Raw genomic sequence first — 17,719 nt, 5'->3', positions numbered from 1 at the left:
ACATACACAAAATAAATGGGCATAAACTGACATAAACTGTAGAAGAGCCTTTCTGTGCTACATTGACGCTTTCTCAATTGTGACAGTCTGTAAAAGCAGCATATTAATAATTTGTTGCATTTCTCGCTCTCTCTCTCTCTTTTTCTTTCTTTTTAGTTGGATACTCCTGTTATGGCCAAAGGTCCCGTAGAGATTTGGCTTCTGGACTTGTTGAAAGTACAGATGTCATCATTACATAACATAATCCGGTCTGCCTATTATCAAATCAGCGATTCAGGCTTTCTTCTCTTACCGTTCCTCCAGCACTTCCCAGCACAGGTGAGGTCCACGCTGTTCACTCACGAGGGAAGGTGTGGAAACGGAGAGGGGGCTGTGCTTAGCCCGGTGTGTGGAGGTTGCTGTCAGCATCCTCAGTCCACACCTGCTCGTCCGTCTACTCCATCCTGAGCCACGCTGCCCCATTTCCTAGGCCTCCTCTTCTCCCATCCTTCCGGACAAATGCCAAGACTCAACCAGTATATGAAAATGGCAGCTTAGAGATCAGTTTCCAACCTGTAGGTCATGACCCCTTTGCCTATCAGATATTTACATAACGGTTCATAACAGCAAAACCACAGTCAAGAAGTGGCAATGATACAGTTTTTTGGTTGGGGCTCAGCACAGCACGAGGGACTGCATTAAAGGGTCACAGCGTTAGAAAGGTTGAGAACCACTGTTACAGAGATCTATGTGCACGTAACTCACCATACAGCGGTAGAATTCGGATAAGGATATGGACACACAGGGAAATAACCGTATAGTTTCCTGATGTGAATCCCCATCTGGTCAGGGTGGAAGTGGATGTTCTTGCCAATGGTTCTTCTGTCCCAAGTCTCTCACAAGCTCCCTGTGATATGTCAAGTGTCATCAGACCCCAGTATGGGGGATAAGGAAGTAGCACTTCCACTGAAATTCCACCCAGGATAAATGAAAAGTAGTTTTCAGTCTCTTCATAAGTAGCACGAAATAGAAGAGATTCTCAAGTGGGTGGGAAACAGATTTTGTCCCAACTGTTTCCTGGCCCAGCCTGAACTCCAATTAGTTCCCAAATTAATAAGCACGCTTTGGAGACAGCTAAAAATGATTGGGCATTAATTATTCAGACTGTATAAGCACAGACAAGGATCAGGCTCCACCGTGGAGATGGTTTTAATGCTGCGGTTTTAATGTTTAATAGTTGCCTTGAAAAGTTTTAATGTTCTTGTTAAGGATTAAAAAAAAAAAGCCAACAAACATTTTTCTTGGTAAGCCAAAGAAACAGGCCTCTTAGTGTCAAGGCAGCAAATTTTCTCTATCCCTGGAAAGCACAAACCCCTGTGTGTTCTCAAGTTTCATTCTGACCGGGGAGTTTGTGGTAGGAGGAGAATCAGGGCAGGTTCAGAGCAGTGGAGAGATTGGACAGCCCATAACGGAAAAGCTGAGTGGCTTCCCCGATTTCTTTTAGTGTATGTGTATTATTTCTTTAAAGCAGTTTTTTTTCCCCAATAACTGAAATATGCCTGCTATCAAGTTAATTTAAAAAATTGCCTAATGCCTCACCTCTACTTTCTCTCAGAACATATTTTTGAAGATTATGAATGCAATGGATCATTGCTATAAAAACCTGAAATTTGAAAACTACGAAAGTTAGGGATAAAAATTACTTATATTTATACCGTTTGGAAACGACTATTTATATTTTATTGTATTCCTTCTAGAATATATATTAGAATATATGTGTGTGTGTATCTTCCAGGCACATTGTGCACGCGTGTGCGTACACACCACACACACACACACATGCGCACAGACACAATTTTTATTTAGAGCTGAAAAACACCAACCCTGTCTGCTTTGTGTGACTAAATGGCAGCCAAGATTAAGCACAAGCATGCCATGCGAATGTGTCTGCTGTTTGCAGGTCGGGCTTCTGGGAATTCAGATGCTGTGGACCCATGACTCCGAAGAGGCCTTAAATAATGCAAAAGATGACAGGAAGATCATGCAAATCACGAACCAGAAGTTTCTGGATATTCTAAACACCCTCATCAGCCAGACGACGCACGACCTGACCAAGTTTGACAGGGTGAAGTTTGAGACCCTGATCACCATCCATGTGCATCAGAGGGACATTTTCGATGACTTGGTAAAGCGGTCTTCCCTCCCCACCCCTGTTCCTGCCTTGTGGGAGTAAATTAGTCTGGTAACTAACAGCAAGCGACGGGCTTGCAGGAACCCTCCTCCCTTGTACTTCTTTCTCACAACCGTTCACACCTGAGCAGGTGTCCTGACTGCTTCAAACAAGATGTGTGTGTGTGTTGGTTTCTGGTAGGCTTTTTTTTTTTTTTTTTTTTGGCTCACGGTTCGAAGTGCACAGTCCAGCACTCCGAGGAAGCCCAGGCCAAAGCAGCGCGAGGCCGTGTCGCATCCATGCAAGGAAGCTGCGCGCAGCTTCTTAGCTCCCGTGTTAGTTGCTCTTCTGTTTCTGCGATAAAATGCCACGGTCATGAGCAACTTGTGGATGAAAGGGTTTATTTCGGCTCCCGGTGAGAGCACGTAGCAGCAGGAATGGCGCATGGCATGGCAGTAGGCACAGGAAGCTGCTTAATCACACGGTCCTCCCCACTCTGGAAGCAGAGAGAGAGAGAGAGAGAGAGAGGACAGGAAGTGGGGCAAAGGCTAGAAACCCCCAAGCCCCACTCCCCACATACTAAAGGTTCCAAAGCCTCCTAAAACAGCACCCCGACTGGGAAACAAACACCCAAGTGCATGAATCCGAAGGGGACAGCGCTCGTTCAAACCAAGCTCCGGGTACACACCCTAAGACTCCAGTTGCAGAAGTGGTGGCGTGCGCGGTGGATGGGCTGTCCCGCCTCACTGTGATCAAGACACTCTCTCAGGCATGACCAGAGGCTCCCCCTCCCTTGGGGTGATTCTAGAGGTGTCACTGTCACAATTCACAGTGATTTTCATACCGTGTCTTTTTACAGTCTTAGGCGGTACCACTGCTTCCTTCTGCTCAGTTTGATCGTCTTTAAAGGCATCGCCACCGCAGACCTATAATCCACACAGCTCAGGGACTTCTGTAAAGAAGCTCATCATAGACTGCCTATTCCGAATTTGCACCAAAAGCTCTGCGTCTATAAGTAATATGTATTGATGGCTCTTTGAAGGACAAGCTCCTTTTCCAAACCAGTACATGCTGATGGCTTGCACTGGCTTCCCCTGGAGCCTACCAGAAAGCAGAATCTTTAGTTCCGGCCCATCTTTACTCACAGAATCACAGATTCTGGAGGGATTCAGAAGCATATTAAAGCACAAGAAAAGGGGATAGAGAGATGGCTCAAGGGTTGAGAGCACTTGCTGCTCTTTGAGAGGGCATGAGTTTTGTTCCCAGACTCCCATTAGGACGCTTACAATCACCTGGAACTCCATGCACGCGCACACACACACACCCTGACAGATATATGTATTTTTAAAAGTATGAGATAAGCTGCAATCAGGTTTTCTCTGGATCAGACTAATCATGGTTTGGCATTTTGTTTTGGACTCTGCAGACTGGCCATTACCTGTTGACATTCAAGGAAGCCCTAGTCAGGAATGCTGGGGTGGAATCTCTCTTTGTGTGTGCTCTGAGCACACTATTGAGCGTGTTTGCACACCCCTGACTGATGTAGAAGGCCCTGTGGCAGAAATTTATTTTGAAACTCAGTGCTGAGGAAAGCCTTACTTCCTGTACAGAATGGATTCTTCTTCTTCTTCTTCTCCTTCTCCTTCTCCTTCTCCTTCTCCTTCTCCTTCTCCTTCTTCTTCTTCTTCTTCTTCTAGACAAGGAACAAGACAGGGCTGGAATTGAGCTCAGTGGTAGAATGTTTAGCCTGGATGAATCCTGGGGTCCACTCCCCAGCACCACAGGCCCAAGAGCCAACAAGAGCAAAAACCAGTGGGGGCTCAAGACTGTGAAACTGTTTCTTTTGTCTTCATTGCTCCTGACCTCCCGTCTGGTTTGCTTCCTAACTTAACTGTGTCACATACCAGCGTATGTGCCTCTTAGTAGCCTAATTCTTACAATCTCTGATACTATGTAATCAGAATTAGACACCTACTTTTGCTGTTCTCTCCTTCCCCCTCCACCTCTTTCTTACAATCTTAGTGGGTGTGGAAAGTTCCTGGCTGACTGCATCTCTGTGGCTGCGGTTCTTGAGTCAGGAAACATGGCCTCTGGGCCTGGACCCAGTCTGCGTTATCCAAGAGACGCTCACTTAATGTGGTGAATACGAACAGTTTTAGGGGGGCAATCAGAATCCTTTAGCTGGAGGGAAAAGCACATTCATGCTACCAAACAGCGGGACTATAAATAGCAAGGCTTAGTGAGGTGTGGGCAGAGGGCAGGCAAACACCAGTAGACCTCTTTGGCAGTCCATTTCTAGTGTCGTCCTGGGTATGAGTGTTTGCCTGCCTGTATGGATTTGCACCATGTACATGCAGTACCCAGAGGGTCCAGAAGAGGGAGTCAGAGCTCCCGGAAACTTGACTTTCCGGCTGGTTCCTTGAGTAGGCAGGACTGAGGTTTCTCCCGGCTGACCAGGGGAAAGTCTTGAAGCACGGGAACATGGCCCTTCTGGGTTCCTAAAAGTGTTAACTTGCTTTCTGTCTCTTCTGATGGACCAGTTTCTGAAGTTACAGCCATGGTGGTGAGAGCCTGGAGCTTCTTGCCTCACAGGTACATGCTTGCAGACCTGTCAGATTGGAAGGCAAACAGTAGTGCCTGGGCAGAGAGACATGCGCCCCTCGTTTATCGTCTCAGTGACTTCTGATTGCTGCCAAGAGGGTCTCCCATACTCTTCCCAGGACCCTTTGAGGCCCCAGCACACATTCTGTTCTTTAAGCCCTAGGCCTCAGCAGTACTGAACATTTTTTTCAGTTGGTAAACATACTAAGTAGATCCGGGCCTTCTCTTTCCCTGCCTGATTTTTATTGTTTAATCTGGTTTTTCCAGATGTGTTTTCCTACAAAACCCCTCTCTGACTTCCTAGACCAGGTTAGGTCCTATTGCTACGTATTTCCATGGGCCTTGAATTTTTGTTTCTTTGTAAATTTTATTTTATTTATTTTGTGTGTGTGTGTGTGAGAGTGTTTGCCTGCATGTATGCACCCGTGGAGGCCAGAAGAGGGAGCAAGAGCCCCTGGAACTGGGGTTACCATGGAGGTGAGGCACCAGGTGGGTGCTGGGAACTGAACCTGGGTCCTTTGCAAGAGCAGCAAAGCAAGTGCTCTTAATTGCCTGGCTGTCTCCCTGGACTTTCTTTAGTCGTGTGGTTTGCATTTCATTGAAATTTCTTGACTTCCCCCCCGCCCCCACGTTCTTGGTCAGCTCCAGAAAGCAGGCACCGTGTCTGTCTGTGCTCCCCCAGTATGTTTCAGCACAAGAAGGCGAGCAGCGAGTACTGTTAAGTGGAGACTAAGCAGCTCACGAACCAGCTACTCGAAACCACCCACGTGCTTACGTTTTCACTGCCCGTTGCGGCTCAGTTGGTAACTCTTCCGCGCTTCGTGTTTTCAAGGTAAAAATGCATATCAAGTCTGTTACCGACTTCGAGTGGCTGAAACAGAGCAGATTCTATTTCAAAGAAGACTTGGATCAGACCGTGGTGTCCATCACAGATGTGGATTTCGTTTACCAAAATGAGTTCCTGGGGTGCACGGATCGCCTGGTGATCACCCCGTTGACAGACAGGTAGGACCCTGAGCTCTCGGATCCTTTGGTAATTAAACGGCACGCTCAGATGGCTGCGGAGCCCTGCTTGGAATACTCATAACCGCAAGCCGCTGTCATCTCGGGTCTGTGCCGGGTCATCAAAGGCAGCCGAACAATGAAATAGCCCTCCCTGTTGCTTACACGAACGCACTCATTGATGTTTTATGAGGTGGAAACGGATGAAAGAATAAAAGCAAGACCGAATGTTTGCTGTGAGTAATTTAATAATGATTTTGAGATTGCTAAAGTGAAAAATGCCCGCAAACCATAAAGGAAGTTAATAACACTGCAAGAAAAGAAAGTGCCTTTGGTAGCAGTTATTTGAGTCTCCCGTGTTTTTGGGTTCTGGTTGGCTTTTATTCTTTTGTTTTATTTATTTATTTATCTATTTATTTATTTATCTATCTATCTATCTATTTATCTATCTATCTATCTATCCATCTATTTATTTATTTATTTATTTTTTGAGACAAGGGTCTCACTGTACCCCTGGCCGACCTGACCTTAAACGCAGTGATCCCCCTGCCTCTGCCTTCTGAGTACTATCAGGGGGCAGCCTCAGCACCTGGCAGCCTCCCAGCTTCTCAATCGTGGAAACCGAACCTAAAGTGAAGTTCCTTGGCTGAATCAGTCTGCCTCAGTCAAGGACGGAGCCTGTCCCCAGGCAAGGTGTGGATCCTTCCTGTCTTTGTACACCGCCACTGCACCCAGTTCAATGTCCTGTACACGGAAATCAGTCAGGAAAGGGCCACAGCGTTGACTGAAACCCGATGTTGGATGAGTCACTTCTGCCCCGTTAACTGAGTCCGCTTCCGGGTAAAATCGCAACAGGACCATGTCACATGTTCAGCTTCCTCTTGGTCTCTCCATCCCCTCCCCCCCTTGTTTGGTTGCCTGTCTCACGTGGGCTGCTAAAGCTTCTGAGTCATCCGGCCTTTTCTCTTCTGGGTTGCAGGTGCTATATCACGCTGGCTCAGGCTTTGGGAATGAACATGGGCGGTGCTCCGGCGGGACCCGCGGGGACCGGGAAAACCGAAACCACAAAAGACATGGGCAGGTGTTTGGGGAAGTATGTGGTTGTGTTCAACTGTTCGGATCAGATGGATTTCCGAGGCCTGGGAAGGATTTTCAAAGGCAGGTGCCGAATAACTTTGATGAATTTATTTATTTATTTTCTTTACTGCCCCTTAATGTTTTCTGATATAAATCTAAAATGACGCTGTCATCATCAGGCTAGGTCGGTTTATAGAATATGGCCATCTTTCCCCATTAAAAGTGACCGGAGAGCATAAATTCAGTGTGGGTCAATACTACTCATCGTTGTTATATTGTGTGCATTGAGTGTGTATTGGAATTTGAGGACAATCAAATTTGTAGCAGTCTGAACCAGCAGTGCAGGAGACAGCCGATTGGTACACACAACTCCCCTCGCTGCGCTGAAGCCCACTGAAATGGAAGGGTTATTTATTTATTTATTATTACTATAAAGCACACCAAGGCTGGAAAATAAGAAGCAGGTTGGCCACCAGAGACTGGGAATTCTTGAGAAAAATCTTAGAAGGTTGGTAGGCAGGGGGTGATTTCGGACAACACTGAGGAGGGCATATTCAAAGTCATGTCCCTGTTGGCTCTCAGTCTGGTTTTGCAACACAGCTCTCTGAAATAGGAGTGTGGCCAGAGGACATCCCAGGATAGGGCGAAGGCAAGGGAGGAAAGGCTAAGGAACTGGGGCAGATGGCTAGCTCCAAGCCCGGGGGGAGCTCCCCAGCCTTCCCCACCCCTTCCTCCAAAGCACCAGAGGCACGAATCCCAAACAGAAATTTGCATTTGTGTTCGGAAATAATGTAGTAGAACCCCATTAACTCGACATAACCGAAAGAGCTTAGAATGGTACCCAGGACAACAAAGACCCCGGAGGGCTGGGGTAGAGCTTAGAGGATAGCGTTCTTGCCCAGCTTGCGGGAAGCCTGGGCCTGACCCTCATTACCGTGTAAGCAGTGGGCGGGTGGTGCACGCCGGTAGTCCCAGTGCCGGTGGGAGTAGAGGCAGGAGGATCCGGAGTTTAAGGCCAGTCTTGGCCCCACGGTGGGTTCAAGGCAAGTCTGGGATACATGGGGCCTTGTCTCAAAAAAGAAAAAAAAATACATGGAGAGAGAAAAGAAAGAGAAAACAGGAGAACACAAAGATGACTGAGTTGAACTGAAAAAGAAACAGATGAGAACTCAATAAACTCATTGAAATTAATAGCTTCAGAGAGATTCGAGACTTTATGCTGTTCGGTCAACTAAAGAAAAACAGGCGTTAGGAAAAAAAAATAACAACTGGGATACAGGGAGAATAGAACTGCGATTTCCAAGGGAAAAAATAATCACCTTTTCCTGAGTTGCCAAAATAGTGCATTACAAAAAGATGAGGAGATGGAAGCCTTGACAGAAAAGCATATAAGTGTTAGAGGGACAGATATAAACATCCCAACACCCTTAGAATGGCAATCCCCAAGAGGGAGAGGAAAAGACTGGGCAGATAATATGAAAGGAATAGAGCGTTTCACACAGCTGCAGGTGATGAAGGTTTTGGTCCTTAGAGAATCTACAAGGAACAGTGTTCATGCTCTCCAGGTCTGTCTTTGTGCTCGGTTTCATAAGAAATAAATAAAAAACCCCTCTGGCCATTTTCTCTCTCAACTTGCAACCTGATATTCCTATTTCACCATAATAAGAGAAAACAGACAGGTCGGACTGGGAGGAGGGGCATCCCTCTTTCTCCCATTTCCCCAGAGACTTAGCTGTTTCTCCCCAACCTCATGGAAGGTGGTCCTTACAGACAGGATCCAATTTCATCACCTCTCAGGGAACCTGCCTACAATGACGTATTTGCACTTTCCTTTTGACACTCTGCTGTTTTCACTGTTTGTTGGTGATATGCAAATAATTAAACATCTCCTGTAACGAGAATGAAATAACGCCTTCATAAACAGCCCAATGTGAAACTTTCCACAAATTGTGTGTAGGCATAATTGTTGGGGAACACTTTGGAGAAACAAATGCAATCAAGAAGGTGCCTCTCAAAGTGAAACTTTGCAAATTAACAATTTCTCATGCCAGGTCTTGCACAGTCGGGTTCCTGGGGCTGTTTTGATGAGTTTAACAGAATTGAATTGCCTGTTTTATCTGTGGCGGCCCAACAAATTTACATAGTTTTGACAGCGAGGAAAGAGAGGAAAAAACAGTTCATTTTCTCAGACGGCGATTGTGTGGATTTAAATCCAGAATTTGGAATCTTCTTAACAATGGTGAGAACACAGGGTGTTAACGCAAGTTGATGCATTTAATTGTTGCAGGTATCAAGAGATGCGTCTGTGTATTACAGGATAAATGAACCAAAAGTCATGGGCTCTCCATGTGGACATAAAAAGAAAGAATGTATTTTAAATTAATTATGTGTGTCTATGTGTGGGTATGTGAACGTGAGTGTGGTGCACATAGAGGCCAGAAGAGGGCGCTGAATCCCCTGGAGCTAAGGTTTATGGGTTGTCACGAACTGCCTGATGTGGGTGCTGGGAACTGAACTACCAGCCTTCTGTAAGAGCAGCACCTACAAAACCACAAAGATATCTTCCTTTCTCATGCCCTCTCTGGGGGCTGAGAGGCCAGGGTCAGCTTTGTACATATTTTGTACATATTTACTCTGGTATCTGGCCAGTCACGTGGTCACTGTCTCAGTCATTGATGGATGCCATTGCAGAGAGAGAGAGAGAGAGAGAGAGAGAGAGAGAGAGAGAGAGGAGAGATAGGTCATGATTTGGCTTAGAGTTTCTGTCCAGAAGGGACACACACAGGTCTCATGGGTGTGTCTACCTAATCTACCTTCAAGGGGCCCTGGAGGGTGAGCATGATTTTATAAGCAGGAGGAGGAAGTAATGCTAAGGGCTATTGTATCATCCTAGAGTTTCTAGAGCCTCTGAGTAATTGTCTTCCAGCTGAGGTATTGCAGGCTCAAATCACACAGCTAATAAGATAATCTAGCTGCTGTGTCCTGTGTGTGTGTGTGTGTGTGTGTGTGTGTGTGTGTGTGTAGGTGCATGGATACGCACTTGTGCACGTCCCCATGTATGGGCAGTGGAGGTCAGAGGTCAATACTGGCAGTCTTTCTGTAGTGATCATGGTATTTCTTGAAGCATGGTCTCTCGCTGGACTGGGAGTGACAGACGTTTGCGAGCCACCACGTGGGTGCTGGCAACCAAACCTGGTTTTTCTGCCAGAGCAGTCGGCGCTCTCAGCGGCTCAGCCACTGAGCTGTCCCCCTTTTCATAACATCTTTTAGACCATAATTGTTCAGGTCTATCTGTTCAGCTCTGTTTTTCCCTTTTCTGCATTGTAAATCAGTAGAGACACAGGTGCCTATTATTTTTATTATTATTTTTGCTGTGCAAAACTGTGTGTGACTTTAATAATGAATTGAACATGGATATGTTAGAAAAAAGGTCTGAGGTTCTATTAAATATGGATGGCCCAATACATACTTTTTTTTTTTTTTTTGAGAAAGCAAGGACATTTTATAAATCTAATACTTTTGTGGACTGCTTTGGAATCTGAATTAGGTGCCTGAAGTATATCCAGAAAATAAAAACTGAACCAATAATAAAAAAAATTTTTTTAAACCTTAGAACCCCGGATATGCTGGACGCCAGGAACTGCCAGAAAACTTAAAAATCCAGTTTAGAACGGTTGCAATGATGGTTCCTGATAGGCAGGTATGTAGCAGGACTTCTGAGGATCATGAATGTCCCTTACTTTCCCCGCCCCCCACCCACTGAAGCCGCTTTAAAATGTCCCACCGTCTCAACCTGCAGATCATTATGCGGGTCAAACTTGCAAGCTGCGGCTTTCTTGAAAACGTTATCTTGGCACAAAAGTTTTATGTCCTCTACAAACTCTGCGAAGAGCAACTTACCAAACAGGTAAGAACATATTTATTATCCCTGTGCAGAATTCAAGATTTTGTTTTAATTAAAAAAAAAAAAAAGTGTGTGTGTGTGTATGTGTGTGGTTCTGTGCCTGTGAGTGCGATACCTGGAGAGGCCAGAGAGGGCGTCATATCCACCTGAGTTAGACTGGCAGTTTGTTGGAAGCTGCCAGATGTGGGTCCTCTACAAGAGCAGTGTCTCTACTGGTCTCTCTTCCCAGCTCCCGAGTCTAGATTTTAACTTGGGCCGTTTTACCTTGACAGATGCAAATCAGTGAGATTAAACAAACACATGGAGTTACTCCTAAGTACATTCACAGCGAACTTGACTTATTGGTTATCCGTTTTCAAACTTTTAAATTTAGAAACAAGCGGAGATTCTCAGGAATTGTGTGTGTGTGTGTGTGTGTGTGTGTGTGTGTGAAGATGTGTACCCCTCACCCTGCTTCCTCCAGTATTGACATCTTGTGACTAGTTTTCAGCAACACAACTTGAAGCCTGGCACTGGACAAGGGTGTTGAGTGTTGCCAGTTATATGGGTGCTCTTGTAGTGTGTGCAGATGCACGTGTGTGTGTGTGTGTGTGTGTGTGTGCATGCGTGCATGGGCGCTCATTTCCATCACACATAAAGATTAATGTAGCCACCCGCACAATCCATGCGCAGAGCTTATGCTGCAAGGTTCCCTTATACCTTAGGGTCTCTGTGGTCTCACCTTCCTCTCAGCCAGCAGTCCTCTTCTCCACCTGACATGTTAGTTCAGGGATGCCGTGTAAATGGAACGGTCGACTCGGAACTCTCAGGCGACGCGTGTAAGATCTGTTGTCCGCTCTCAGACTGCACCCAGCTCCCTTCTCCTGGAAACAGACAGACGTCGGGTTTGAACCCCATCGTGTTACCTTGCCCTTTCCAACAGAATGAGCCTTTCCTCAGCAGAAGACGAGGGGGAAGAACTACGAGGCCCACACTTCACAGTGTAGCCACTCCCCAACGCCAGCAGAATATTCGTTCCTGTGCGCTGGGTGGCCTTCCATTGGGAACTTCTCAGCGAGTATCTTTGCTCTCTCTCTTTACCTGTCCTAGGTCCACTATGACTTTGGACTGAGAAACATCCTGTCTGTGCTGAGGACCCTTGGGTCTCAGAAAAGAGCCCGGCCGGAAGACAGCGAGTTAAGCACCGTCATGAGAGGACTCCGGGACATGAACCTTTCCAAACTGGTATGTGTCTCTGCACACCCCTTGTCAGTTGGGTCTTTAAAGCAGACCCTCAGAGAGACGGCTTCGGCTCCAAATTTCTAATATAGCTTTAAAGTTATATTTGTATTAAAACTTTCTATTTATGTCGGTGATTTTCCCCCTTGAACACATGTTTTATCTGTGTACCATGTATGTGCAGTGTCCTTGGAGGAACTGGAGCTGTAGGTGGTTGTGAGCCACTGTGGGGTCCCTCTGTAAGAGCAACAAGTGCTCTTAACCACTGAGCCGTCTCCAGCCCCCTTAACCTTAAAAAAAAAATTGCGTTATTATATGTGTGCGCGTGTGTGTGTGCGTGTGCACAAATGCATGTATGGAGTGCCACACCGTTTGTGTGGAGGTCAGAGGGTAACTTTGGGGAGTTGATTTTCTTCTACCACGTGGGTCCCAGTGACTGAACTCAGGCTGCCGGGCTTGGCAACAAGTGCCTTTACCCGCTGTGTCATCTCAATAGCCCATCAGTGCGGTTTTCTAACATTATTCACAGGGTAATAAATTCTAATCCTGAAGCTCTGGATTCACCAGGAACTATGAGAACTTGTGTGTGTGTGTGTGTGTGTGTGAGAGAGAGAGAGAGAGGGAGGGAGGGAGGAAGAGAGAGAGAGAGAGAGAGCTGAGTACAGTTTCTAGCATCCGTGTCAGGTGTCTTAAAGCTGCCTATAACTCTAGCTCCAGGGGATCCTACACCCTCTTCTGGCCTCTGTGGGTAATTGCACTCAGGCGCAGATATCCACACACAGACACAGACACATAAAGAAAACTAAATCTTAAAGCAAAAAGCATCAGGGGAGCTCCAGAAGAAATTGAGGAGGTACTGGAGGCTGGGTTTAGGGCACTCTGTATACTGAAGACACAGAAAACAGAGCGTTGGAGTCAGCTTACTCAAGCCTACTCCTTAAAGATGGGGGCTGGACCCCGCTTGGATAGAGCTTTCCAGCCACCGCTGGGTGAAGTCATTTGAGGGTAAGGGTTGTTTCCTATTGTAAGCAAGGCGGCAGTATTCTGTCTCCATGGCTGGGAGACTATGCACTGGCCATTTGAAGATTAGCATGAGTATGAGCCTGTGAGAGGCAGACAAGGTGAGGAGATGAGACAGGAGTCAAGGCTGGCTTATAGAATGCCAAGAAATTTTGAGCGCCATGTGGGGTCAGCAGTGGTCCTGAGAAAGCACCCCAGAAGGTGCAAGCCTGCTGCAGAGATTAAGAAGCCACCCCCCCCACAACCCCGAGGGAACAGAGTGGGGGAGGGCCACGCGCCTATCCTGCTTAGCTAAGATGTGAGTGTTGACTGAGCGTGTGTGTGTCGCCGTGTGCTGCCTTAGGTTGACGAGGATGAGCCCCTGTTCCTCAGCTTGATCAACGACCTGTTTCCGGGGCTCCAGCTGGACAGCAGCACGTACACGGAACTGCAGGCCGCGGTGGAGAACCAGGTCAACCTGGAAGGCCTGATCAACCACCCACCCTGGAACCTCAAACTAGTGCAGGTAGGGCCGTGCGACACGTGCACAGAGCTTCCCATTGGACGCGAGTCTTCAAAGGGAGCGAAAGGGCCGGGCCTCCTGGGTCGTTACAGGAGGGACCCTCAGGGCTTGCGCTCGTTTGAGAAAGAGTGCACCTGGCCCGGTCTTGCAGCAGTCGGCCCGGCAGTCAGTCAGTCCAGCCGCCACTTACCCCTCACGAGAAGGTGGGGCGCCACCAGAATCTAGGAGTGGTTAGGATGGGAGGGGACAGCCCAGCTGGCTTCTTGCCATCACTCTGGCAGACTGAGGAGCCTGGGTCAGCTTCTTTTCTCACATATGGACAGGTATGCGTGTGTGCACGTGTGTGGGAGTGTGAGCACGTGTTCTGGTTTGCCGGACTTGCATCTGCAGCCCAGGCTGGCCTAGAACTTCCTGTGTATTTGAGGATGGCCCTGAACCCTTGATCCTCCTGCCTCTGTCTCCGGAGTGCTGGGACACTGGGTGTCAGGTATGCTAGGCAAGTATCCTGTGACTGAGCTACGTCCACAGCCCGTTCCCACGAGCCCAGCTTCTTGCGTGCTTTTGCTTCTTGTAGCAAACGGAAGACTGAAGTCACTCTGTGTGTGGGCGCAGGAGCGGGCATTGACCGAGCCCTATTGCTCCCAAGTGCCACACCCTCAAGGAAGGATGGCTGGCTGAGGGGAGGGGAAGGCCACGTCTCCCCAATTCCAGACACAGCGTCCCCTGGTGGGATTGTAGTTGTCTGCCTTCCCATCCCTGCATGGTTTTCTCAAAATCTTCCTCTGGATCACCGGAGGATGCTCCCCAAATAAATCATGTCCACACAGAAAAAAAAAAAAATCTTTATTCAAGCTGTGTTTCTGGAGACCCAGAAGGAGCAGGGGCCGTCCCAGATCGTCCCAGAGAGGCCTTGCGATGCCGCTTGCCACCACTGGGGGGCAACATCACCACACTGCACACACACACACACACACACACACACACACACAAACCAATAGCACAAGAGGCAGAAAGCTGATGCCGAATTCTCCCCCCAAAACGCAACTCAAGTCTCCACGTTGTCCTTAAGTAATCGCCTCTGTCGTTTTTCAGCGTGGTGCTAGTTCTGCCTCCCTCGCCCAGTGAAACCAGGAACACTTGAATATTATTTAAAGCCTTTGAAATTTCTGCTACCTCGCACAGATGTCAGCCAGAGGCTACTAACCTGCGTTTCCTAATGTGTCGGTTGTTCACACAGTTGTACGAGACCTCTCTGGTGCGGCACGGCCTGATGACTCTCGGGCCCAGCGGCTCCGGGAAGACGACAGTCATAACGATTCTGATGAAGTCCTTAACCGAGTGTGGGAGGCCTCACAGAGAGATGCGGATGAACCCCAAGGCCATCACCGCGCCTCAGATGTTCGGCAGGCTGGATACAGCCACCAACGACTGGACGGATGGGATCTTCTCCACTCTGTGGAGGAAGACACTAAAAGCTAAGAAGGGTACGCCTGGGCCTCCCTCTGAGTCTGCTCTTTCTCCGAAGCAAGAGTATTTGCTTAGTTCTCTTAGGCTTTTTTCTTTTGTTATCTGCCGACAAAAAATAAAAAAAATAATAATAATAATAATTGATTTCTCTTCCCCTTGGTTTGCAGGTGAAAACATCTTCCTCATTTTAGATGGTCCCGTGGATGCCATTTGGATCGAGAACTTAAACTCTGTGTTGGACGACAACAAGACGCTCACCCTGGCTAACGGCGACCGCATTCCCATGGCCCCCTCCTGTAAGCTGCTGTTTGAGGTGCACAACATTGAGAACGCCTCTCCCGCCACCGTGTCCAGGATGGGCATGGTGTACATCAGCAGCTCTGCTCTCAGCTGGAGGCCGATATTACAGGTGGGGCAGGGAGTGGGTGGGGCTCTGCGCAGCTCTGCCGTTCCACATCTTGCTTAGGTGTGTATGCGTGTGCGAGTCTGTGTATGCAGGCGCTCGTGTGTGCAGGTCCATTTGGAGACCTGAAGACAACCTTGGGTGTGTTGGGTGTGTTTCCTCAAATCATCCTGCCATCTACACTTCTGTTAGTTACTTTTTTTTTTTTTTTTTTGTTTGAGACAAGTATCTCTTGGTGGCCTGGAATTTGTCAAGGAGGCCACAGGATCTCTGTCCCTGCCTCCCCAATGCTGATATCCTAAGCATCACATTAAGCTTTCTATTTATTTATTTGTTTGCTTGTTTGCTTATTATGTATACAGTGTTTTGCCTGCAGGCCAGAAGAGGGCACCAGATCTCATTATAGATGGTTGTGAGCTACCACGTAGTTGCTGGAAATTGAATGCAGGACCTCTGGAAGAGCAACCAGTGCTCTTAACCTCTGAGCCATCTCAGCCCCGCATCCAGCTTTCTTTTCTTTATTTCTCTCTCTCTCTCTCACATGCACTCTCTCCTACCTTCCTTTCTTCCTGCCTTCCTTTCTTCTATGCGGGTTCCAAGCATTGAACTCATGCCCATGTGTTTGCCAGGAAAGCACACACACTATCAACACAGAGCTGCCTTCCCAGCCCCACACTTCCTTAATAAACACAGATACCATTCTTTGACCTCAGGCATGGTTGAAGAAGCGCACTGCGCAGGAAGCCACCGTGTTCTTGAGTCTGTATGATAAGGCGTTCGAAGATATATACACATACATGAAACTAAACCTCAGCCCCAAGATGCAGCTCCTGGAATGCAATTACATCATGCAAGTAAGGCTTGTTTTGCTCTGAGCCTCCACTGCTTAGACATCTGAAGCTTTAAACTCGGTCACCACTTACAGGCCTCTGAAACAGGAAAGAAGGTCCTGCCTTCTGGGAAATCTTTTTATGCTGTGGGAGTGAGGGCTCTGAGGTTTGAGTTCCCAGAGGAGGAGGAAGGATGGATTCAAAATGTAGTCATTAACTGTGGAGCCAGAAGCAGCCCTAAGACAAATCTGGAGGAGGCCTTTTGCCTTTGACACAGAGGCAGGTGCTGGGGCAGAGGGTCCTGGCTTCCCATCATCTCTGTTACTCACACCGCCTGTCTGAAGCCACCTCTGTCCTCTCCTGGGGACTGTGAGGGACAGTCATCAGGCACCATCTTGAGCTGTTTCTGTTCTCTTCTTTAATTCCCCTCCTGCTTTCGATTTTCTTCTTCCATAAATTTAAACCTGATCATTTTTAAACTTGGGGGAAAAAAAGGCTCTTACTTGAAATCTCTTCCAGTCCCTCAATCTCCTGGAAGGCTTAATTCCCTCCAAGGAAGAAGGCGGCATCTCCTCCATGGAGCATCTCCATAAGCTATTTGTGTTTGGCATCATGTGGAGTTTGGGAGCCCTTTTGGAGCTGGAGAGCAGGGAAAAGCTGGAAACCTACATACGAGGTCACGAGAGCAAGCTAGACCTGCCGGTAATACCCAAGGGCACCACTCAGACCATGTACGAATTCTACGTCTCCGATTACGGTGAGCAGACAGTGAGCTATGGCCCAGACAAAAGGACTGGATCCCCGAGAGCGGGGAACCGGGGCTATAGTCACATAAAAGAATAAGCCGGATGCTGGAGTTTTCACATTGGCTATGTGCTGGGTGTGACCTCTCTGACCTCTTGGACTGGTCTGAGTAAGATCTGCTGCAAGAAGCAATTCCTGGCATGTCACCTGTTTCCTAATGCCTAGGGAGCAACACAGACACACACACACACACAGTGGATGAGTGCCCAGCTCGTCCAAGGTCATGTCTCTGTTGCTGATGTCAGAACGAATAGAGTGAGCCCAGCAGGCTGCGGGGCGTGGGAAGGGGGCGCGGCTCTGCTGCTGTGCAGCACAGTCCTCCAGGCCCAGCTCACCTTTCCTCTGAACAAATGCCCTTCAACTTGACACTTCTGCCCAGAACCAGGCTCAGGTCCTCCAGAGCCTCTGAGAGAACAAAACACCAAATTCTTTCCCCCAACCCCCATTCTTATATTTACCTGTTTCTTCCCAAAACCCCCGAGCAGCAAAGGTATTTTTATGTGAATGCATAAACTCGAAAGGATAAATAGAATTGGAAGGAAGCTAGGAATAAAAATAACAAGAGTAAGAAAGTACGAGGTACGAAGCCTTTGATTTAGCATGCGGGATGCAGCTAACTCTTAGTTGAGAAGTAGTTTGTTGTACATCTCCTGGAACCTCCAGAGGGCTCAGGGAGTGGAAACGGGGAGATGGAACTAGCAATCAGAGGCCTGGTTCTCAGTCTCTAGGAAAAAGATTTTCT

The 17,719-nt window shown here is 47.7% G+C and overlaps 1 protein-coding gene across 2 annotated transcripts in view; it reads left to right on the top strand.

The window, feature by feature from the left end:
- Positions 1–17,719, top strand: part of Dnah8 (dynein axonemal heavy chain 8) — a 203,950-nt gene that overhangs the window by 79,229 nt on the left and 107,002 nt on the right. For both annotated transcript variants that reach the window (XM_055607163.1, XM_055607164.1), the window contains 13 exons: positions 157–318; positions 1,940–2,164; positions 5,583–5,755; positions 6,732–6,910; positions 8,881–9,068; positions 10,443–10,529; positions 10,629–10,736; positions 11,823–11,957; positions 13,315–13,476; positions 14,711–14,957; positions 15,108–15,349; positions 16,057–16,197; positions 16,693–16,930. In XM_055607163.1, the coding sequence (XP_055463138.1) occupies positions 157–318; positions 1,940–2,164; positions 5,583–5,755; positions 6,732–6,910; positions 8,881–9,068; positions 10,443–10,529; positions 10,629–10,736; positions 11,823–11,957; positions 13,315–13,476; positions 14,711–14,957; positions 15,108–15,349; positions 16,057–16,197; positions 16,693–16,930 (2,287 nt within the window). The remainder of the gene's footprint in view (positions 1–156; positions 319–1,939; positions 2,165–5,582; positions 5,756–6,731; positions 6,911–8,880; positions 9,069–10,442; positions 10,530–10,628; positions 10,737–11,822; positions 11,958–13,314; positions 13,477–14,710; positions 14,958–15,107; positions 15,350–16,056; positions 16,198–16,692; positions 16,931–17,719) is intronic.

This window comes from Psammomys obesus, unplaced genomic scaffold, assembly GCF_907164565.1.
Source record: "Psammomys obesus unplaced genomic scaffold, mPsaObe1.curated_primary_1811, whole genome shotgun sequence".
NCBI classification, from domain to species: Eukaryota; Metazoa; Chordata; class Mammalia; order Rodentia; family Muridae; genus Psammomys; species Psammomys obesus.
The sequence above is the reverse complement of the archived record's forward strand: the minus strand, read 5'-3'. Positions and strand labels throughout refer to the sequence as shown.